The 23943-nt window shown below is 43.3% G+C and overlaps 1 protein-coding gene across 36 annotated transcripts in view; it reads right to left on the reverse strand.

The window, feature by feature from the left end:
- The window catches only part of LOC105471788 (interleukin 37), a 170577-nt gene that overhangs the window by 18127 nt on the left and 128507 nt on the right, over positions 1–23943 (reverse strand). For 25 of the 36 annotated variants that reach the window (XM_071077059.1, XM_071077058.1, XM_011724518.3 and 22 more), the window contains one exon: positions 16265–16356. In XM_071077059.1, the coding sequence (XP_070933160.1) occupies positions 16265–16287 (23 nt within the window). In that variant the 5' untranslated portion in view covers positions 16288–16356. Of the gene's footprint in view, positions 1–2165; positions 2290–16264; positions 16357–17168; positions 17287–23943 lie in introns of all 36 variants that reach the window. The other 11 variants (XM_071077090.1, XM_071077089.1, XM_071077083.1 and 8 more) reach the window with 2 other exon arrangements.

Raw genomic sequence — 23943 nt, forward strand, 5'->3', positions numbered from 1 at the left:
AGACCTGTCTCCTGAGCATGCACACCTAACCTTGGCAAAATAAATTTCTAAATTGATTGAGATCTATCTCAGATACTTTTTGGTTTACACCTTCTATTTGTGTTTGGCCAAAAATATTCTTCTCTCATTTTCATTCTTGAATTTCCAAGTTCATTGTTACTTGAAAGAAGCTTCAGTTTGTTCTCTGCCCAAGTTACTCCTACAAGTCACACTGTCCTGCCATTCACTTCAAGGAATTATCTAGTCTCTGTCAAAAAGCAATCTGAGAAGCTCAAGTGGAATTTTTATTTTTTTCCTAGAGAAACAGTGTTGTCAAATGGAGTATAGATAAGTAAAATGCTAATATTACACCTAGAAATATAAAAGGAAATAAGTGGGCTTTTGTGAGTGAGACCGGGAAGCCAATCATCATAAATTACATTATTTCTGTTGGAAAATGCATCTTAAGTTCCAAACTCACTCACAAATAAGCTTTTGGAAACTGAAGGGAGCCCCTGGCCTTAGTCCTCTAAGAGGGACCTACAAATATAGCAGGTAGAAAGAAGAAACTAGTATTAGGTTAGTGCAAAAGTAATTGTGGTTTTTGGCAATTACTTGTGGGCAATCCATCCGCCTCAGCCTCCCAAAGTGCTAGTATTACAGGTGTGAGCCAGCCTGCACAGCCTGTTGCATTTTTTAAATCCTAGGATGAAATGTATACACACTGTAACAAAATAATCTAACTGTGTTAAAAATGTATAAAATAACCTCATAAAGGGAATGAGTGAGAAAGGTATGGACCTAAAGTGACTTTGGACATGAGCAAAGTCTGTAAAACTAAAGGCAAAAAGTACTGTACACAAGCTCTGTACTCTAGTTGATAAAGTTGCTTCCCATCAATTCGAGTTTACAGTTTTGAAACCATTGTACCTGTATACTGGAATCAAACAACTGAGGAAATAGATGGTGGGTGGTAGGAGCCAGGTTTCTCACTGTTAGAGTAAGAGTTTACAGACAAGCGTGGGGGGTAAAGCTAGAAGGATTTGTGTGATAATGGATTAGAACTGGAGACATCAGTATGAACTCATGTTTAGTTTAACATAGAGACAGATGGCTACAGATAGAAATATTTATAGCTCTATCTCTATACTACTTGGTATATACACATATATTTCCCTGATCAATCAACTGGGACAGCCTAGAAGCAATGACACCCCAGTAACAGTGAGCATACCTAGGGCCCAGATCTCAATTTCCAGTATTATTCTCCAGTAAAAGTGACCAGGGACCTTAGAAAAATGGCTGATTTTAGGGATGGGGAAGAAAAGATACAAGATGAGCCTAGAGCATCCTGTAGTGCCAGAAAATAAGATAGTACTTTAAAAAATGCAATGATAGGATATGTCAAAGGAACACAGGAGCCAACAGAAAGAGCTACCAATGGCCAAAGCTGAAACAATTTGCTGGAAAAAAAAAAAAAAAACATAAATGTAGCATTGTATTATAACCTACATTATAAAATAAATACCCACAAATCCATACTGATGCAAATAAATGTTTGAATAAATAAATGGGGAGACAAGATCTCCCTGCAGAAGAATTAAGCAAATTTTAAGGTTTTGTTTTTGTTTTCTTGAGGCAGCGTCCTGCTTTGTCACCCAGGCTGGAATGAAGTGGAGCAATCAAGGTTCACTGCAGCCTTGACCTCCCATGCTCAAGTGATCTTTCCACCTCAGCTTCTTGAGTAAGTAGGACTACAGGCATGCACTACCATGCCCAGCATTTTTTTTTTTTTTTCAGAGACAGGGTCTCACTATGTTGCCCAGGCCAGTTTTGAAATCCTGAGCTTAAGTGATCTTCCCACCTTGGCCTCCCAAAGTGATAAGATTACAGGTGTGAGCCACTGTAGCCAGCCAAAACAAAGTGGTGGGGGGGCGGGAAAGCAAGGTTCCTTATTCCTCTTCTCTCATTTACCCATGAGTTGTGGTCAGCCTAAAATCCACCGAGGTAGAATTGGGAGATGGGAGAGTCATGAGCTCTTCTCAGTATTTCAAAAAGTCAGGAAAAATTACGTAGTTAGCCACAGTAAGGCCTTCTCTTCATATTGGCTTGCGTATAGGGGATAAATAAATAAAGCCTTCTCAGTTAATGTAGGATCAGGTCTCTTTGCTTTTAGGTGGACTTACCTCAAGTCTGTGCTGTGATCTGATGATCTTGTACTGAGCAGATATCACAACTGACCACTGCATGTTTGCAACACATGGTTTAAAAAATAATTCTTGCACAGTAAATACAGTTTGCTTACAAAATCTGTAAAAATTTACAGTGGTGCCAGTTAGAATGGCAATCATAAAAAAGTCAGGAAACAATAGGTGCTGGAGAGGATGTGGAGAAATAGGAACACTTTTACGCTGTTGGTGGGACTGTAAACTAGTTCAACCATTGTGGAAGACAGTGTGGCCATTCCTCAAGGATCTAGAACTAGAAATGCCATTCGACCTGGCTATCCCATTACTGGGTATATACCCAAAGGATTATAAATCATGCTGCTATAAAGACACATGCACACGTATGTTTATTGCGGCACTATTCACAATAGCAAAGACTTGGAACCAACCCAAATGTCCATCAATGATAGACTGGATTAAGAAAATGTGGCACATATACACCATGGAATACTATGCAGCCATAAAAAAGGGTGAGTTCATGTCCTTTGTAGGGACATGGATGAAGCTGGAAACCATCATTCTGAGCAACCTATCGCAAGGACAGAAAACCAAACCCCACATGTTCTCATTCATAGGTGGGAGTTGAACAATGAGAATACTTGGACACAGGGTGGGAAACATTACGCACAAGGGCCTGTCATGGGTGGAGGGAGGGGGGAGGGATAGCATTAGGAGATATACCTAATGTAAATGACGAGTTAATGGGTGCAGCACACCAACATGGCACATGTATACGTATGTAACAAGCCTGCATGTTATGCACATGTATCCTAGAACTTAAAGTATAATTTTAAAAAAAAAGAAAAAATGTACTGTGGTGTTGGAGGGATGAAAGCATAACTAAAGAGGTTCTCAATAGTGCAAAGACTGGGAACACCGATGTAGCAGAGAACTGGTTTTGAATTCTGGCTCCATCACTTCTTGCTCTGTGAATTAGCTTACCTTAACTTTTCTGATCCAGATTCCTCCTGTTATAAAGTGAGATAATATCAGCCTCCCTGGGCAGTTGTGAGAATCAGGGGTATAGCAAATAGCATAGCACCTGATGCATAGTGGATTCTCCTCCATGCAGGTGAAGTTCTGATGAGGATGACGGTGGGGATGATGATGATGATGGTGATCATTATAATGGTGATGCTGATGATGGTGATGGTGATACTAACAATGATAATGAAGATGATATGATGACGATGATGATGATGATGATAATGGTGATAGTGACAGTGACAATGATGATGGTTATGGTGATGATGACAATGAAGACTTCTCATCCACAGAGATTCTGGCTTAACTGGTTTGCGGTAAGGTCGGGCATCAGTACTATTTTAAAGCTTCCCAGATGACTCTAATGTACAATCTGGGTTGACAACCACTGTCCCAGTCCAGCAGAACTCAAACTCTTTGATCTCAGGACCCCTTTAAACTCTTAAAAATTATTGAGGACCCCAAAGAACTTTGTTTTAAACACAAAAACATATACATACCCCTTTCATTAGCCATTAGATTAATGACATTATCACATTATGTAGCCCCTAAAAAATTCCACTGGACACTAGTAAAAAAAAAAAAAATGACAGAGCAGCCTGGCCAACATGACAAAACCCCATCTCTACTAAAAAATACATAAACTAGCCAGGCATGATAGTGCACAGCTGTAATCAGCTACTCAGGAGGCTGAGGCATAAGAATTGCTTGGACCCTGGAGGCAGAGGTTGCAGTGAGCCGAGATTGCACCACTGCACACGAGCATGGATGACAGAGCAAGACTCTGTCTCAAAAAAAAAAAAAAAAAAAAAATGAGAGTGGGAGAAAAAAAACAAATAATGTCTTGTGCTGTTCTGAAAATCATTTTGGTTTCATGGACATCCTGATGCTACCTTAGACTAGTTTTCTACACCACAGTATTGCCCCCTGTGCCCCTCTTCCCCCAACACTGCATACACACCCACAGACTGTCAGTCTCCCTCACTCACATCTCTGCCACACCTAGAGGAGGAGTGATACCATTGGCTTTCAGGCAATAGAAAACAGTCAAATCCCACATAGCCTGATACTAAATGATCATTAGAAAGGGGCCAGACCAAAGGTTGCCACGGTTCTTGGTGCTTGAAATAAAACATTATAGATTTGCAAGATAAATGAATAGAATAAACAGGACTGTAAGATCTGCATGGGCAAATGAACCCTCAGGTCCTTCGTAAACAGATGAGATGCTGAGCAAAACTAATCACTTGACCAATCACACATCACCTTGATGACTGACAATGACAAGGCACACTTGGCTGACCTAATTGAGTATCAAGGGTCCAAACTGGCGGCCATTGGGAGAGATTAGTTCCACATACAAGTTCACTTGTCCCACACAATGTTATTTCAAAATATAAACTAGTTCCCAACATTAAAATCAGGACATTTCATGTAAAAACCTGGATTTCTGGCTTTTCTTGAAACAGAAGAATATCTGGCAATACTCATGCTTTGTTTCCTCACTGGGATGAAGCAGAGTGGTAAGTGCTGCCTTCAGATGGCACTTGGGTCTCCTTTCTTACCACAGCCTACTTCTCTCAGTTGCATTATATTTAGTATTACATATGCACGGAGATAATGTTATCACTTTTGTTTAAGAAGTTAATGGATCTTAAAGGCCACTCCTTTTCTTAAAGCCATATCAGTAAGGTTAGATTCACTTCATTTATTTAGAAGTCAGTCTTACTGTAACCTCTACTATCCAGAACTTACTCTGGGATCTGAAAAGCCATGAAGCCAGGAAACCAAGAGAGTAGGCACAATGTCCATGAAATTTCTTCTGAATAAAGGCATTGCACTTGGCTAATTCTATTTTATACGCAATCCTAAAATGTTTTATCAGATTTTTCAAGTCAAAGAGGAAAATAATTAGACACAGGAAAAAACAAACTCCCAGCTTGTAAACATAAGGGGGAATCCCCCACCTCAGCCCACCTCTCCCTCCCCCAAAACACCATAACTCAGTGCAAGGAATTTTTTAAATCAAGATTAAAGACCAAATATTCCTCTATGACAAGGAACAAGGATGTCTGCTTTCACCAATGCTATTTGACATAGTGCTAGAAGTTCTAGCCACTGCAATAAGGCAAAAATTAAAATATATATATATATATAGATTGAAAAGGAAGAAATAAAACTGCCTGTTTGCAGACAACATGACTGTTTATATAGAAAACTCAAGGAATCTACAAGAAAAATGTAAAAACCTCCTAGAACTAATAAGTGAGTTCAATAATGTTACAAGATACACACACAAAAATTCCTTGCTTTTCTACACACTGAAAATGAACTAGTGGAATAAAAAACACAAAATCATTTACAATTGTTACCAAGAAAGTGAAATGCTTAAGCATAAATTCAACAAAACATATACAGAATCTTTAGGATGAAAATTTTTAAAAATTAATGACAGAAATTAAAGAAGGCCTAATGCTTTGAGAGAGATGCTTATGCTCATAGATTAGAAGAATCAACTGAATAAAGACATCAGTTCTTTTTAAATTAATGTATAGGCATAATGCAATTCTTGCCAAAATCTTCATAAGGCTTTCTGTAGACATAGACAAAGTTATTTTAAAATTTACATGTAAAGGCCCTAGAATATCCAAAAATTTTTTGAAAAAGAATAAAGTAGGAAAAATACTTTTCCTAATGCGAAGGCTTACTATATAACTGCAATAATCAAGACAAAGTGGCATTGGTGGAGGAACTGATGCATTTTTTAAAAGTAACATGATAAAGAGCCCAGAAATAGACCCCCACAAATATGTCCAATTAATTTCTGACAAAGGCAGTTCAATGGAGGAAGGATACCCTTTTCAATAAAAGGGAACTGGAGTAATTAAACATGTATAGTTTAAAAAAAAACCTAAACCTAAACATCAACCTATATAATAACAATTAATTAACAATGGATCATGGACTCCAATGTAAAACATGAAACTCTGAACTTCTAGAAAAAAATTTGGAGAAGATCTTTGGTACCTATGACATGACACAGTTCTTAGTCTTAACACTAAAAGTGTGAACTATAAGAGAAAAAATTAATAATTTGAACTTTATGAAAATCAAAATATTTGCTCTCTAAAAGACCCTGTTAAGAGGATGAAAACTAAATTACAGACTGAGAGAAAATATCTGTAAATCACATATCTGACAATGGACTTGTATATAGAATATCTAAAGAATGCTCAAAACTCAACATTAAAAAAACTAATTCGAAAATGAGTGAACATTTTACCAAAGGGGACTTATAGATTAGCAAATAAAACACTTGAAAAGATGCTCAGCAACACTAGCCATTAGAAAAATGCAAATTAAAACCACAATAATGTATCACTACACACATGTAAGAATGGCTAAAATAAAAAAATAGTGATAACACCAATTGTTAGCAAAGATGTAGAAAAACACTCATACATTGCTGGTGGAAATGTAAAATGGCATAGCCACTGTGGAAAATTATTGGGCAGTTCCTTTTAAAACTAAAAATCAATCTACCACACAACCCAACAATTTCATTACTGGGCATATATCCCAGAGAAATGAAGATTTATGATCACACAAACATCTGTACACAAATGTTTCACGGTCACTTTATTCATAATAGCCAAAACCTGGAAACTATCCAAATGTCCTTCAATGGGCAAAGCATTAAACAAACTGTGGTATATCCATACCATGGAATACTGCTCAGCAATAATAAGGAAAGAATTACTGCTCCACACAAGTTGGATTAAACTCAAGGAAATTGTGCTGAGTGAAAAACTAAAAAGCCAGTCTCAAAAGACACAGACTTCATGATTCCATTTATATAACATTACTTAGCATAATTAATTATAGAGATGGAGAACAGAATAGTGGTTGCCAGGGATTAGAGATGGTGGAGGCGGTGAGGTGGGCTTAGGGTTTGGGGATGAAGAGGATACAGCTGTATAGCAAGAGAGAGCCTTGTGATGAGGGCACAGTTAAGTATTGTGATTGTGGTGGTTACATGAAGCTACACACGTAATAAAATTGCATAGAGCTACATACACAAATGAGTGGAAATGTAACTGGCAAAATCTGAGTAAGCTATCTGGACATTACCTGTGTTAATTTCCCAGTTTTGATAGTGTACTATAATAATGCAAGATGTTAACATTGGAAGAAGCTGGCTGAAGGGGGCTCAGGAACTCTCTGGACATTTCTTTGTACCTTCCTGTGAATCCAAAATTATTACAAAATAAGACATTTTCTAAAGGTTAAATCATTTTAATTTTAAAATGTCCCTGTTGCTGCTGAAACTCACATCTCCATATACTGATCAAGAACAGCACTAATGGTCCCTGGCCTCCAGGAATTCATGATTCCTACTGACATTTCTTTGAAACTTTGGCCAAGTCACTTCTCTTCTCTGGTCCTCAATTTTTCATCTTCAAAATGAAGATTGAATGACAATTAAAATCTCTTGCAATTCTTGAGATGAAGGGTCCTGAAGGAACTGAAGAGGATGCCATGTAATATAAATAGGGGTTTTACTCCATCAACCAGGCAAGACAGAGGACAGACACCAAGACATGGCAACCGAGGACGCTATGTGTAAACAAAGACCATTTAGACATATGCTCTGGGCTTTGCGGCCCAACTGGTGAGACCAGTTGGTGGGGTATGAAGGAAACAGGGGCTTCCAGGAACCATGTTGAGTGGAGATAAACAGGGAGGAATGCGGAAGACATGGGGGCAGTGCCAGTCTCAGCCCGAGCCAGCTACACCCACACATGGTTATGAAAGACTGATAGGCTGCAAGGTGAACGCCGCCCTGCCCTCTCCAGTCCCCACCAGCCGGTAGGATTGGGAGTGGTCTCAACTGGCCTCAGCTGAGACCCAGGCACCGGCATACACAGGGCATCTCGTCCAGTCCCATGGCTTCAAACTGCCTATTAACTAATGCCTTCTACATTTGCCTCTTTAGTCCTTACCTTTCCCATGGAATTGAGACTTGTCTAACTGCCAACTTGACACTGTCACTTAGCATCTCTTCTTCAAATGGCCAAAGCCAACTTTCACCTCTCTGCTCCCTGCTTCCTTTCTAGTTTTCCTTCTCAGGAGCCATCCATCTTTCCACAGTCCATTAACCAGTCCTGTTGCCCCCACCTCCAAGACATATTTCAAATCTGCTCACTTCCCTCCTTGCCCTCTGCTACCACCCAGCTCCAAGCCACCATCTCTTCTCCTGTGGACCTAACAGAGTCCCCTGCCTCAACCCTGCCCAGAATAAAATGGCCCTTCTACAGTGTCAATTAGATCTTGTCATTCCCCAGCCTAAACCTCTCATTGGTCCCCATCTTAGTTAAAATTCCTTGCCCTGGTTGACAAGGCCCCATCTACTCCTCTGACCTCACGCTGTCCACTCTCAGTCTTGAACTCACCCTGCTGCATGCACAGGGCTTCCCCAGGTTCCTTCTTAGATTCCTCCGATAGCTCAGGAACTTTGCACGTGCTATGGCCTCTGCCCGGCTCCTCCCCAGATCTTCTCATGCCTAGCTGCTTCTCATCAGCACCCCTCAGAGACTTTCCCTGCCCCACCTCTACAGGTTCCACACCTGCCTCCCTCCGCCAATCACGTAACAGTGTCTTCACAGAGCGAGTCACCATCCCAGCATTTCCCCCAACTTATTTTTTGTGACTGGTCTGTTGCCTGTCTCCACCAGGAGAACATAAGCTGCATGTGAACAGGAGCCTTGTCTATCTTGTCACCCCAGTGGCTGTGACATAACCTGATATACATTAGATGATCAGTAATATGTGTTTGATGAATGAAATGCTGGTAGTCCCACTGTGTTTCCTTGTCCATGTAAATATGTCTGTCGTGGTTTCCTAAGAACCTACAGCTCTTCTACCGTGACTCCTGTTCTACGGTCCTGATTTGCTGGACTGGAATCCTAAATTCCATGCTTACTCTTAGGGTCCTACCCCTGGAGGCTGAATCCTAGTCCCTAAACCCCCGCCGAATGGCTAAGATCCAGTTTCCAACCAGACAGGCCTACACTGAGACCTCAGCACTGCCCTTCTGTGGTTTCATCCTTAACTCATCCTTCGGGGTCCAGCTTAAATGTCTCTTCTCCAAGGAAGGCTATCCTCCTTCTGCCCCTCAGCACCCTCCATGCCTCCTCTATGCCTCCATGCCTGCTTTCCAACCCTGCAGAGGTGGAGAAGTTGCTAATCTGCTGTGTTGACATGTGCTGGGGCGCCTTGGGCCAGGAAGCAGGCTGGTGGTGTGCTGATAGCCCGTGGCTATGCCCACATCCACGCTCACTTCCTGAGCCCTGGCGGAGTAGGCTCCCTTTCCCCTATTGCAGCACTCAGAGGAAGGACGTGCTTCTTAGGACAGATCTGACCAATCTCTCCTCGTGAGAGAAGGCCCAGCCATCCTCCTGCCCTCTTTCTTTCTCCTGCCCCTGAGTAATAAAGGCACTTGGTCAGAGCCTTCCGGAAGGAGACCCAAACATCCACCACACATTCCCAGTTCCAACCGTCATCCACATGGCTGGCTGCGCAGGTAAACGCAGAGTCTATTTCACACACCCAACCATCTAGTATTGGATGGGAGGACACTATTCTTCTGACTTGAGCCCAACCATGGGCCCCACCCAACCCAGATACCAGAAGAGCCCGTACTGGGATGTTATTGGATGCTTGTCCAGTCATGTACAAAGTTAGCCCTTTGTTATATAGAGTTAGTAACATACAGCTTCCTCTATAGGGAACCCAAGAGGGGAGAAGAGATACGTAGTAGGATTTAACCTGCAAATCCTCTGCTGAGCACCCTGCACTGCATACAGTGGGTAGCATGTGGTTGGTGCTCAATAACTATTGACTGATGGATTGAATACAGGTAGGAGTATGACGTAATCTAAGATCCCAGGGGTGGGGAGACCACACGCTTGGTTAGGGAGACCCAAAGTAGACCATGTGGCCGGGAGAGTCCCACACAACACTCTAGTGACAGTGCAGAAAGTCACTGTGGGAAATCTAGAAGTTTTTGGAGGTTGCTATTTCATCATAGCACTGTGCAGTCCAGCCCTTCCTGCTCCACCGACTGTCGGGAAAAGCTTTCTCTTTTCTTTCTAGTCAGGCAGCTCTCGAAGTGCTCCACTCTCTCAGCTGCACCAGGTGTCCTCCATCCAGGTGTGGAGGATGCTTGCCGGCTGCTTGTCTGCTGACTCATCCTTTGGTTTCACTTGGAAAACCTACCACCAACTGACCTCTTTCCAAGTATCAGCCTCCTCATTTTCTTAATCCCTTAGGTGTGATCTCACCTCCACACAGTAGATTGCCTCAAGGCCCAATTCCAATATGAATAAAAATGATTCTTTTGTCATTTTCCAATCTTCCTTTTAAAATATTATTTTATAATTCTCTTTAAGAGGATCACCTAAGTGAAGACTATTTTTACCTAAGAAATGTTAAAATGTAAAGACATGGTTGTAATCGGGGGATTCCTGTTAAAATGGCTAGCAGACAGAAGTCAGACGACAGGCTAGAAATACGTGAAGAGTGGTTGCCTTTGAAAGGCAGAGATGGTAATGATTTTCTTCCATTTTTCCACGCTTTCCAATTCTCTGTAAAGGCCTTAATATTACTTTGATAACCAGGACCTCTGATAACCTGCCCCCACTGAGTAAGGACTTAGCTGAGAAAGTCAGCTTCATGGGAACTAAAAGGAACCAGGCAATACACAGTTCCCAGTGCCAATTGTCAGGTGCGCAGGTCTGAGCTTCCCTGGGTGTGGGAGGAAAGAGAAAGAAGAGAGAAACTCCAAGATCCAAGAGATCCAGCAAGAAGACTGGAGTCTGAGGACCCAAAAGCTGAATGGCACAGTTAGCAACTAATGTGCTGAAGTTCCGTGGCCTCTGGGTCTCTTGACAACTCGGCAAAGACCCACAGAAAACTATCTCTGTACCCTACCTGTGGAAGGGGAAAGTGCTTAAGATCATTTACAGGACAGCCACCTGGACCTCGAGTGGCTTACAGTTCCTTCATCCAGAGGGTCTTCATTTAGTACATAACAGGTGCTAAGCTGGGTACTGGAGACATGACAGGGAACCCATCCACCATGGCTCTGTTCCTGTGACATTCACATATAGGGAAAGCCGGCAAAGGGGAGGGATCGAGGAGAACTTGTTAGGCAGAGAAAATACCCAAGGGTAAGGGAGAAGCCAGCCTGTTCTGAGCACACACAGTGGTTCCATCTGGCTGGGCCTCAGTGCCAGGTTGGACTAGAGGTGGGGCTGAGGAGCTGTCACAGAGCATTCTGGACACAGATGTCACATAGTCCCTCGAGGTCAGGGTCCTTAGGCATGGCAGCATTCCTTTGAGTTTTCCCTTTTGTAATGTTCCCATTCATGACAATGTGGAAGAGGGGTCCTTGCAGAGAAGGGCTGGGTTGGGAGACCAGTTAGGAGACTAAGCTGTGAGCCAAGGAAAATGAGGAACACCTGAACACTGGGGCAGGTGCAGGGCCCAGCGAGAAGCAGATGGCTCCCTAAGGTTTTAAGTAGGTAGAATCAAGGCAGCTGGTACAGATCTTCTATTACATATAAACTGGGATAAGCCATCTGCTCCAAGACAAAAGAGTAGGCAGAAAACAAGACAAGACAGAAATGGAATTAGAACAAACCTGGGAGGAATGTGGAGTTAGGAGTAGAGAGTCCGACACTGGCTGCAATCATAAAAATGTAAAACAAACAAAAATTTGCTAGGTGTGCTTACTTAGAAATAATTAGCTGTCATATTAAGTTCACTTGTGTTATGGCTTAAATGTGTCCCCCAAAGTTCATGTGATGTGTTGGAAGCTTGATCCCCAATGCAACAGTGTTGAGAGATAGGACCTTTAAAATGTGATTAGGTCATGAGGGTTCTGCCCTCATAAATGGATTAATACTGTCATCACGACAGTAGGTTCCCGATAAAAGGATGACCTCTGCTCCCTCCCCTAAGCCGTCTTGTGCGTGCTTTCTTGCCCTTCCACCTTCTGCTATGGGATGATGCAGCAAGAAGGCCCTCACCAGATGCAGCTCCTTGATCTTGGACTTTCCAGCCTCCAGAACTCTAAGCCAAACAAATTTCTGTTGATTATAAATTACCCAGTCTTAGGTATTCTATTATAGAAGCACAAAATGGACTAAGATAATTAGATTCTCGTTTTTTATCAGACTGTGGAAGTGAAAAATAAAAATCAAATAAATAAATTAAGAGGGCTGGGTGCAGTGGCTCACGCCTATAATCCTAGCACTTTGGGAGGCTAAGGCGGGTGGATTGCCTGAGCTCAGGAGTTTGAGACCAGCCTGGGCAACATGGTGAAACCCTGTTTCTACTAAAATACAAAAAATTAGCCAGGCATGGTGGCGTGTGCCTATAGTCCCAGCTACTTGGGAGGCTGAGGCAGGAGAATTGCTTGAACCCGGGAGGCGGAGGTTATAGTGAGCTGAGATAGTACCACTGCACTCCAATCCAGCCTAGGTGACAAAGCAAGACTCCATCTCAAAAAAAAAAAAAAAGAAAAGAAAAAGAAAAAGAAATTAAGAGAAGGGCAGGTATTAACCCCAAATATCCCACCATGGGGACACATTAAAGTTTGCTTGGCCACTCCCCTAGTATAGTGTATGGAATGTCTTCAAGGACCCTCTGTTGTAAATACAAGGACCAGCCCTGCTGGACTTAATACATCCTGCAGGCTTTGAAATCCCTACTCTGTTGCCATCTTTCATAGGATTTGCAGACCAAATCCAAATACTTAAAATAACAACACTCACAAACATGCAAATCAGAGCAAAAAAGAAACTTCTAAAAGGCCCTGAAATTATGCTTTATGAGAGAAGACAATGGGGACCTGAGGATGGTGGAATTTTCTCTCTATGCATCTATGTTTCCAGGGCTCACTTTCTCGATAAACCTTAAATTGCTTTTAAAGTAAGGGAACAAGCAAACATTACATTGAAGAGAAATCAATTTTATAAAGAAGGGGAGATTTCCAGGGTACTTTTGCTTCCATGTTTTTCTTCCATGAATTTGTGTTTAACAGAAGATGCAGCAAAACACACAATTATTGCAAAATCAAGGAAATCCACTTCACAACATCCCTTGGTTTCCCAGGCCGGTGTCACAACTGAAAATACATATTGTGGCTAATTGTGTGTCACAAATTAGAATGACAAGGCAAGAAAAAAAAAACTCTCTGATTAACTAATAGCAGCCAACACAGACAGCCTGTGTGGCTCGACACTGCTGGTTTATAAAAGGCAGAAGAAGGAAACGGCTTCTGGACCACAACAGGAAGGGCCTCTGCTCTTAATGAATAAACAACATTTAAATTATTCTCCCCCATTTGCAAAGCATTTTCCCACTCATTATCTCATCTGACCACGTATTATTGTATCTGACCAAGAGCTTTTATACAAAATAAAGAATACAAAATAAATATGGACCAGGCACAGTGGCTCACACCTGTAATCCCAGCACTTTGGGAGGCTGAGGCAGGTGGATTGATTGAGGTCAGGAATTTGTGACCAGTCGAGCCAACATGATGAAACCCCATCTCTACTAAAAATACAAAAAAATTAGCCGGGTGTGGTGGCGCACGCCTGTAATCCCAGCTACTCAGGAGGCTTTGCAGGAGAATTGCTTGAACCCAGGAGGTGGAGGTTGCAGTGAGCCAAGATCACGCTACTGCACTCCAGCCTGGGCAACAGAGTGAGACTCCATCTCAATAAATAAATAAATAAATAATATGGAACTCTCTCAACACAATAATAAGACAAACCCCCAAATGTTTTAAATGGGCAAGAATATTTGAACAGACACTTCACAAGAGAAGATATGTAAATGGTCAAAAAGCATATGAAAAGATGTTCAACACCGTTAGTCATCAGGGCAAAGAAAACTAGAACCACAATGAGATGCCTCTGTACACCACTTAAATGTCCAAATTAAAGAAAACAAGTTTTAGCAAAGCTGTGGAGCAACCGAAATTCTCGTGTATTGCTGCTAGAAAAACAAAATGGCGTAACCATCACAGATAATTTTTTGGCAGTTTCTCACAAAGTTAAACATACACTTATTGATATGACAATTCCATTCCAAGAGAAATGAAAACATAAGTCCACACAAAGACTTGTACCTGGGTGTTCATGGTAGCTGTATTCATAGTTGCCAAAATCTGGAAACAAATCAAACGTCCATCGGCAATGGAATGGATACACAAATTGTGGTACACATATACAACAGAAAACTGCTCTGCAATGGAGAGAAAATAACCACTGACAAACACAAAAACATGGACAAAGCTCAAAGACGTTATGCTGAGCAAAAGAAGCCGGACACAAAAGACTGTACAGTGCATGATTCCATTCATATGAAATCACAGAAAGGGTCAACTGAAGGTGCAGAGGCAAAAAGTAGATCTGTGGTTGCCTGGGCATGGGGTGGGAGGTTGACTGCAAAGAGGCATAAGGAAATTTGGGGGTAGATGAGGGGTGATGGAAATATTCTATGACTTGATTTGTGTATTAGCTTCATAAGTTATATATGTGAACCCAACAGTGTCTGAGACAGCCCTCAGTCAATCTAGAGAGTTTATTTTGCCAAGGTTAAGGATGCACCCGTGACCCAGCCTCAGGAGGTCCTGACAACCTGTGCCCAAGGTGGTCGACGTACAGCTTGCTTTTATACATTTTAGGGAGACATAATACATCAATCGATACATGTAAGGTTTACATTGGTTCAATCTGGAAAGGTGGGGGAACTTGAAGCAGGGAGCTTCCAGGTTACAGGTAGATTATTATCAATAGAAAGGAACGTCTGGGTTGTGATAAGTGGTTATGGAGACCAAGGTTTTATCTCATAGATGAAGCCTCCAGGTAGCAAGCTTCAGACAGAATAGATTGTCAAAGTTTCCCATCAGACATAAGGTTTCTGTTAATGTTAATGCCGGTCAGCTTTTCCTGAATTCCAACAGGGAGAAGGATATACTGGGGCATGTCCAACCTTCCCTTCCATCATGGCCTAAACTAGTCTTTTCAGGTTAACTTTGGAATGCCATTGGCCAAGAGGAGGGGCCCATTCAGATGGTTAGGGGGGCTTAGAATTTTATTTTTGGTTTACAGTGAAGACTTATCAAGCCGTGCACTTAAATAAGTATGTTGTTAAATGTAAACTATACCTAAATAAAGATTATATTAAAAGAAATTAATGCAGCTAACAGTGACCCCTGGCAAAATAAAATAGTGTATATGTACGTACATATACATGCAAAGAAATGAGTTGAAACTAGAAGGATGCCAATCAAATGATAACATGGTCACCTTGGGGTCAGAGTACATTTGGGGATGAGGGGAGCTGTAAAAGCAGACTTGGACCTTTTCTTCTCCAAGCACTGTGTCGTTTGAATTTTGGAAAGAAAAAAAAAACTCAGAAGGAGGAGAAGGAGCAGGAGGAGAAGAAGATGGATCTTAAGTGATTTGCCCGGGAGCATCTTACGAAGGTGAGATTCAAGTCTAGGTCTAAGCTTTCTAATTCCGTGAGTGGGGGTGACCCACATCCAAGAGGAAGCTCAAAAGGAAGATGTTCTCCATCACCTCTTGCTCATCCTGACAGCATGCAAAACCACATCCAATGCAGCTCAGAAAACTCCAAAATTGCCCAATTTCATTGGAAACACTTAATGCTGTGGTTTCCAATTTCAATTGTAAAGTAGATATGTATGCCATTTTTACCATTAACTTCTCAGAAATGGAGAGAGCTCTCCTTCCGCCTCCTCCCTCTCTGCTGCGGCTTTGGTGAAACGGGCACTCAGGCTCACCCGTCTCAATGATCTCCAGTAAGTACACATGAGCAGAGAGGCCTCAGCTCCGCTCTTCCTGGTCCCACCAGGGTTGATTCTTTGAGAATTCTAGAATGCCACATCCTAGGCCCCCCAAAGAAATCCTGCATCTTACCCCCGGAAATGTGAATCATAGCAAATTTCAAATCAACTGTTGTTTAATACTCACAGACTGGGCACATCCAAAAACATGTTTTCAGTTTTACAACAGTGCCTGGTGCATATCAGCACTATTTGTGGAAACCATAAATCGACACGGAGCTGAAACACAAACAAATGCCAAATTGCTTTTATAACACTTGATTTTCTTTCTATTTCTTTATTCAGTTTAGTTTTGTTTTGCTTAACTCTAAACTCACCAGCCAGAAGCTCCCTTGAAATGTGGGTATACAGCCACTAGGTGGCAAGAGAGAGTCTCCTGCCTGGAGGGAGGACCGCCACTCTGTCCCCGGGTCAGGCCAGGGCCACCCCGCTACCTGCAATTAGCATGGGGCTTTATGAACCACGGCTTTCTAATAAACACAGGATCTGTTTGATAGAGACTCCAAAACAGGCCTACCTAGTGATGAAAGGCTGAACTTCAGAAGAAAACCTTCATGGCAAACATCTTCAGAGATGTTCCCAACTTAAGGTTCTGAACACAGACACTTCCCCAGAAAGCCATTGTTTCTCAGCCCCGGGAGCCTTGCTTTGCTTTGCTTACAGACTTGCTGTTCTTAACTCACACTACAGCCAAGATAACATCTGTCTCTTCTCTTACCCTCTATTTCAATATAAAGGACTCCTCACTCTTGTTGCTTCCTATATAGGCTACCCCTCCACAGGGAGAAATAGCTGATTTAACAGCAGTCAATATCCCAAATCTGGAACAGGGAGAATGGAAGCATTGAAAAATTGGCGAATTTAGGCTGGGCACAGTGGCTCACGCCTGTAATCCCAGCACTTTGGGAGGCCGACGTGGATGGATCACTTAGGAGTTCGAGTCCAAGCCTGGGCAAAAGGGTGAAACCTCATCTCTACAAAAAAAAAAAAAAAAAAAATCCCAGAAATCAGCCGGGCATGGTAGTGCACACCTGTAAGTCCCAGCTACTCAGGAGGCTGCGAAGGCGAGATTGCTTGAGCACGTCGAGGCTGCAGTGAGCCGAGATCACACCACTGCACTGCACTTCAGCCTGGGCAACAGAGTGAGACCTTGTCCCAAATAAATAAATAAATTTAATTTAATTAGAGGATTTAAGGATTTTCCTACACACACCTTCTTATTTTCTCTGGCCCTTTCTGACTACTCTCCCTAACTCCCTGCTCATCTGGTCTCCCAAAACTACTCCAGAAAAAAAAAAGGTTGGGGACTAAAGGAAAGCCGGTGACAGTGCCAGCATGACAGATGACAAAGCCTCTGCCTGACCAAACCTTAGGTCCCTGAACTTTCTCCGAACCCTATCTGTGGACTTACCTACAAAAACCAGTTTTAGCAAAAACCCTCCTAAGCCAGTTTATCAAGATCCCCTTACCCTCAATATCCATCTGATTGGATTCTTCATCCCCCACCAGTCCCCAGTGATGTCTGATCACCAGGCCTTTCTTCAGCAAGAGTCGTTAGAGAGTTCAGCCAGGACGCCCCCTCACCCCGATATGCCCTTTTAGTAATTCTTCATCCACAGGTTCCCATCCTGTCCTAGGCTCTACATTCCCATTTACCCATGCTGCATTCGGAATTGAGCCCAGTTCTATGCTGAGGTCTCACTTCACCTCTCACCACAGTCCTGAATAAAATTGGTTTTCACGTTTAAAAACTGTCCAGCTCTGGTTGTTCCTTGACGCGGGGTAATTTTTATTCTATGTGACAGTTTGCCTTACCTCAGCCTACACCCCTCAAAGCTGCAACTCTATGTTCAAGAACCAGACAGCCTTTTCCAACAGATAGGAAGAGGCTGCCCTGGTGAAAAGGAAAAGGCTCTGGGAGGAAAGGAAGGAGAGAGCCCGAAGGCTGCCCCCTTCTCTAGACTGAGCTCTGGGATGGGTGGATGGTAAAACCCAGAAATATTTAGACATCTGAGGATGAAGAGGACTTTGTTTTGCTTCCACAGGGACCCCAAGGAAACTGCAAGCCCTCCAAAGACTAAAAACAGCAGAACAGCAAGAAGTGGCAGCAAAGGTCTGGGCAGAATCATCCTATGGGGGCACAGACACGTACAGAGTCCCCTGTGACCCCAGGAGAGTTTATAAGAAGATCCAGAGGCTGTCCTATTCCATATCTCAGCAGAGAGAGGCCCGTGAGCCTAAAAGCTGATCATCAGGACAAGAAGGACACGAAAGGTCCTGCAGTGTGAACTACGGGGAGCAAGGCCAATCACCAGACACCAGACCGGCCAGACACAGCTCTGCAGTTCCCCAAGACCACCACAGACCCATCGCCCCTCACCAACAGCTCCAGGCTACATAGACCCCTCCACTTCCTGGATGTCCTCAAAGGAGAAAGGGGAGGCAGGAGTGGAACCCTGACTCGGTTCAGTTGAAACAAAATGACTGCACTATTGTTGAATTGCTGAAGTTTACCTGAAAGAAATGAGATTAAGTTTTCGGCCACAACGCAAAACAAGAAACGAGGCTTCAACCGAGATTAAGGTGAGTTATAGGAAAATGTGCTCCCTTGAAGGACCTGTGAAATGTGTTCGCTATGAGAAAATGACCAGAATTCACGTTCTTAGCTGTGGGACTCAGGCTGACTCCTGTCTCTGGAGCTTGCACAAAGGGCAGGGAAACCCCTGTTTCAGGCACAGTGATTTCAATGTTTAAAAGAAAACAGGTGGGCCCTGGCGATCACAGTATCATTTCATAAGTTTACATCTCTGTGAGGCAGGTAGTGTAATCCACATTTGGCAAAGGAGGAAACTGAGGCTGAGAGCAGTTAAATGGCCTCTCCAGTGGGGCCCAAATGTTGGAGAACAGAGCTTTAACTGAATCCAGCAATTCTATACTTAGAACTGACTCTCTCTTTATTATATCTCACTACTACCTTGATAGTTAAAACATTTAACTTTTTTCAATCAAAAAATAACAATAATTTAGGCATAATGACTACTATGTCATTTAATTTCTTGCTGATATTTTCAATATTCCATGCCAGGATTAATTTCAGCTCCTAAAGAGCTAACCATGGCATCAACTCCCAACAACCATCCTCCCAGAAATGTTTTCCCCTTTCTTTTGTTCTAGAGTGGCATTGCCCTGTATGGTGACCACTTGCCACATGTGGCTATTGAGCACTTGAAACTGGCTTGTCAGAATTGAAGTGTAAAGTGTAAAACACATACCAAATTTCAAAGAAGTGGCACGTAATAAAAAATGTAAAATATCTCATTAACAACTTTTATATTGACTGTGCGTTCAAATGATAACATTTTGAATATATTGGATTAAATACATGGATGATGCTCCAACACCCACAGTCCCTTATCAAGTCTCCGCTTCACATTCTTGCACCTCTGACTTGGAAATAGCACTGGCGTCTAAGAGCCTATTAATGTCATCGATAGGTTCTTGGAAACCACAATTTTTAAAAAAATGACATATAAGAAAACGAATAACATTGAACAAAATGACATTATTCCAGGATCTGCTGCACATTGTTTCACTTTTGGAAGTCAGTCTCCAAAAACCTATTGGTGACATTCAGTGAGAACTTGCTGTCCTTCCTGTTTGCAGGTACCTGGGCAAGTTACTTAACTTCTCTAAGCCTGGTTTATGCCCCTGCAAAGAAGGAAGGATAATAATCACCAGTACTTAGTGATGCCGTAAGGAGAAAATAAAATAATAAATATGAAATGGCTGACAGTGTCCTTGTCACACAGAAGACGTGTGATCCACAGTAGCTGCTATTGTCTGCCTCACTTCACTAGTAACGGTCCAGGGAGGCCTGTAATGTACATGATGCAGCACATTCACATGTTGGACATGGGTGAAGGGAAAGGCCAGGCTCATCTGAATACAACAGGATGCTTGTGATGTTTTGAGGCGGAATCAAGGACTAGTTATCCACAGTACGGATCAAATAAGATAAGGCATGCGAAAGACTTTGTCAGTAGTAAAGCATTACACAATGCAGAGACCAGTTGTGGGTGATGATGAGTCAGACCCAGCTTCCCTCCGTGCCTGACTGAAGTCACGCCATCCGTCTTGATGCCCTTACTCATCTGTATAGAGGGAGCAACTGAGGCCCCTTCCAATACTGAAATCCTTTATTTCTGCTACTTTAGAAATATCCACATTTTTGGTAAATTCAAATGATCAAAGGATTCCATTTCCTAATGTTCAAAACCAGCCAGAAACATCTAAATGAATCAAACCAATAAAATATTTATTGTGTATGTTTTGATTGCTGAAACTTCTATTTTGGCAACACACACACACACGCACACACACACACACACAGAGACAGAGAGAGAGAGAGAGAACCCATAAGCCTTCATCTTTCCTTGGATAAAAGAACCTTCCTGTCTGGCCGTTTAAGTCATGATTAAGTAAATGATTTCCAACTCGCCGTTTGTAGCAGTTCAGGTGGGTCCTTCCTGCGTGGCAGTGGCCCTCCTGACTTACGATTTCCTGTGTGTCAGTCTGTTACCATTGCAGCTTAAATGAGGAAACAAGAACAAAACGACCTCTGACCCCAAGAGACTATTGGAGGCAAAGGCTTCAGTCCCCAGAATCTCACACGTGGGGAGCCCGAGAGTCCAGCCCTGACCTTTTCTCCAGTAATAACACAAGAAACAACCGGCGCTGGCTTTATTTTGGATACAAAGAGCGTGCTTTTCCCTAAATCTTCCTTTAGTCAGGGCTACCCCTTCATGGACACCCCGACATCCGTGGCTCCTGCTTGAGTCCCTGCTTCCATATTCCTGCACTTCTCACTTGAAATATCCCTGGAGTCTGTTAAGCAGCCATGTTTGGAAGTTCTTGGTGTGAAGGCGGATGTGTGCATGTCCTCTCTCTCAGCAGGACACAAGCTCCCCGAGATCGGACGGTACGCCTCCACGCCCCTTCCCAAGCTTCCCCAGCAGCACTGAGCATGTGAGGGGAGCTGGGGCCCAGGCCATGATGGGAAGCACTCTCTGCCTAAAGACTAGGGTGCTATACCCTCAACTGTGGGAACGAGCCCCAGCTCTGGTGTCTGCCTCGGTTCTTCCTCCTGGACAGTCAATATGAACTCCTCACCCCCTTATCCACTTTGCATAAACTGAAAATAACAAACCCAGGGCTCCTTCTGTCATAGGAAAGGGGTTTTTCGGGTTTTTTTTTTTTTTATAAGATTAAACAGAGATGATTCAACACACCCAGGATATAACACATGGGCTATGAGTCAAGGCTGGGCATTGCTCTGGTCAGCCTGGTTGTTTGGGCCCCCTTAGCAGGGCTCTCTCCTGAATCTGCCCCCTCAGCCTCCCCATCACCACGGCATGTCCAGCTATGGGTACAAGGCCAGTAAATGGGGAAGGGGGTCAAATGACATAAAGATCCCTTCCCCGTCCCAATGAAATATATTTGGATAACAGACAGCATTTTCCCCCTGTGTGTCTTGCCCAGGGCCCAGAGCCTCCACTTGTTAGAGTCAGAGAGAGAATGGAGAGCCCCTTCATTAGATGGAGGACATCACAGATGGGCAAGAAACCACAAGCTTGCACTGAGGCCTAGCCTTGAAACAGCAGCACCTGCCGGCACCTGTGGTCGGGGGACAGGGTCACAGGATAGAGGGGCCTCCTAAGCCTTTTATCTCTATGTACTAAGTACAACCCATTTTCTCACCTCACAGAGCCAGGTCAGCGTCTGTGAGGTCCTGGTGGCAAAAGGAGAAGTGCCTGCCCGCCTGCCTGCGGTGGGGTGCTTGTGCTTGCATTCCTGGGAAGGTGTTGGTTAGCTCTGCAATAGGCCCCTCTGACCAGCTCACCCTCTACCTGCACACCTCAGACCCAGCTGCAAAGAAGATCCAAGCACTGATGGGACCCTCTGGTAGCCTGACACATGGGCAGCCCCAGATTCCTCTCTCATCTGATCTGTCATAGAGGGCTCCCCAGTTGAGAGTCCTCAAAAACACAAATTTGATTGACAAGCTGCCTCCCTGTCTGCCTTCAGCTAGTCTACCTGCTGCTGCCTTCAGGTTTCCTCCCAGCGTAGCTTGGACTCGCCTTGGATTGCCTGATATGGCAGGTGCACTGCTCTCACACCAGCCAATCATCTGCTGCTATAGAGCCTAAAATGAACCCGGAGAGCGTAGGAGCCTGGTCAGGTCACCAGCAGTCCATAGGGTTTGTAGTCCTCTGATTTTCTACCACCTCGGCCTCCACCGTCACTACCATGACCACTTTTGACCCCCACGCCCTCTGCTGGGATTTCCTATAACCACACAGCTTCCTGACCTCTTATTCCCGCTTTTGCTCTCTTCTCCAAGAGCCAGCTCAATGGCTTGTGGGTACACCCCATCCCACTCTGTAAAGGGGCACACGGCCCAAAGCCAAACCATTCCTTCCCAAAACTCTGGGACTAGAAAACCTAAAAACTGGCAAAAGTCCTTCCTTCCTCAGGGCCTCTGGGGTCTGGTCTCCTTGAAGGACCCTTCCAGGTGGCTTAGGACATGTTAAGTGGGCTCCTGCTAACCCCATGCCAGCATTCTCCCAACAGCTGATGACAGGCTACTCTGAGCCCAACTTGGGCACAGAGCAGAAAGGACAAGCAGCCTATGAGCCCCAGTGAACACCTCCAGTCGCTGTGTCTGTGTCTGTATCTTTGTGAGATGGTCATACCTAATATCTGCCACAATGATTTTCTGAGATCAACCCTGGTGTCAAGCTTCCTGAGCTGTAAGTCCCATAAACCACCAAAATGGTATGCTTGAAGAAAACTATTGATGGTAGTAGTATCTGGGCTGCAATATCTCTCTCAGCAGAGACAGAGCATTTTACTTTTCACAGTGAACTTTTTTGCACTGTTTAATTTCTTACTCTAAGCTTGTATAATTTTTTAAAACTAATAAAATGTCCTAGGAATTTCCATATTATACTATCCAATTTGCATACTCTGGGATTCCAGTTGTAGCACAAAAATCCTTATTCAACTATGCTGTAATTCATATACATGTGAAATACAGCCATGATGCTTAGAACCAAGATTAATCCAAGGGGATTTCCTCACTCAGCCAGTGTGCACTCAGCGCTGTGCTGTAGGGACACTGAAGTGGCATGGGCGGCACAAGCCCCTGTCCTTGTTGAAGTAGGAAGCCTATTCAGAGAAAGTGGCTGTGTCCTAATTCTTCGGGAGGCCCCAAAAGAAAGAGTGGGGAAAGTGGAGCCGCCTCAGAAGGGCAGATTTATTACTAGCACAAAAGGTCCCTGATCTAGGACACCCCCAGACATACTACTTAGATAGAGCCATCCTACTCTTCAACAGCACCTCTCTTTTGTACCTGAATTTAATTCCTTTGAAACACTATGAATGGGTATATTATTTAGCTTGACATAATCATTTCACAATGTACACATAGATTGAAACATCACATTGTATACCGTAGACATATACGATTTTTATGTGTCAATTATGTATGCTTTAATAATGCTGAGTGGAGAAGAGTTTGAAACAAAAAATTAAATTCTTAGGTTTCAAACCAACCTCCTCCTCTCCATCATGAGGTCAAACTTGGCCACCATATCCATTGCTTGGAGGGTTACTGGCCCGTGTTCCTTAATATCACATAGGATCATTTCCTTGGGGATGACTAGCCTAATATTCCAAGATTTCCTGGGGGGCTCAAGGCTCAAGACTTGGGCATTTCCTCTAAGACATGCCCACACATCTCCAAGG

The sequence above is a fragment of the Macaca nemestrina genome, chromosome 13 (assembly GCF_043159975.1).
Source record: "Macaca nemestrina isolate mMacNem1 chromosome 13, mMacNem.hap1, whole genome shotgun sequence".
Taxonomy (NCBI): domain Eukaryota; kingdom Metazoa; phylum Chordata; class Mammalia; order Primates; family Cercopithecidae; genus Macaca; species Macaca nemestrina.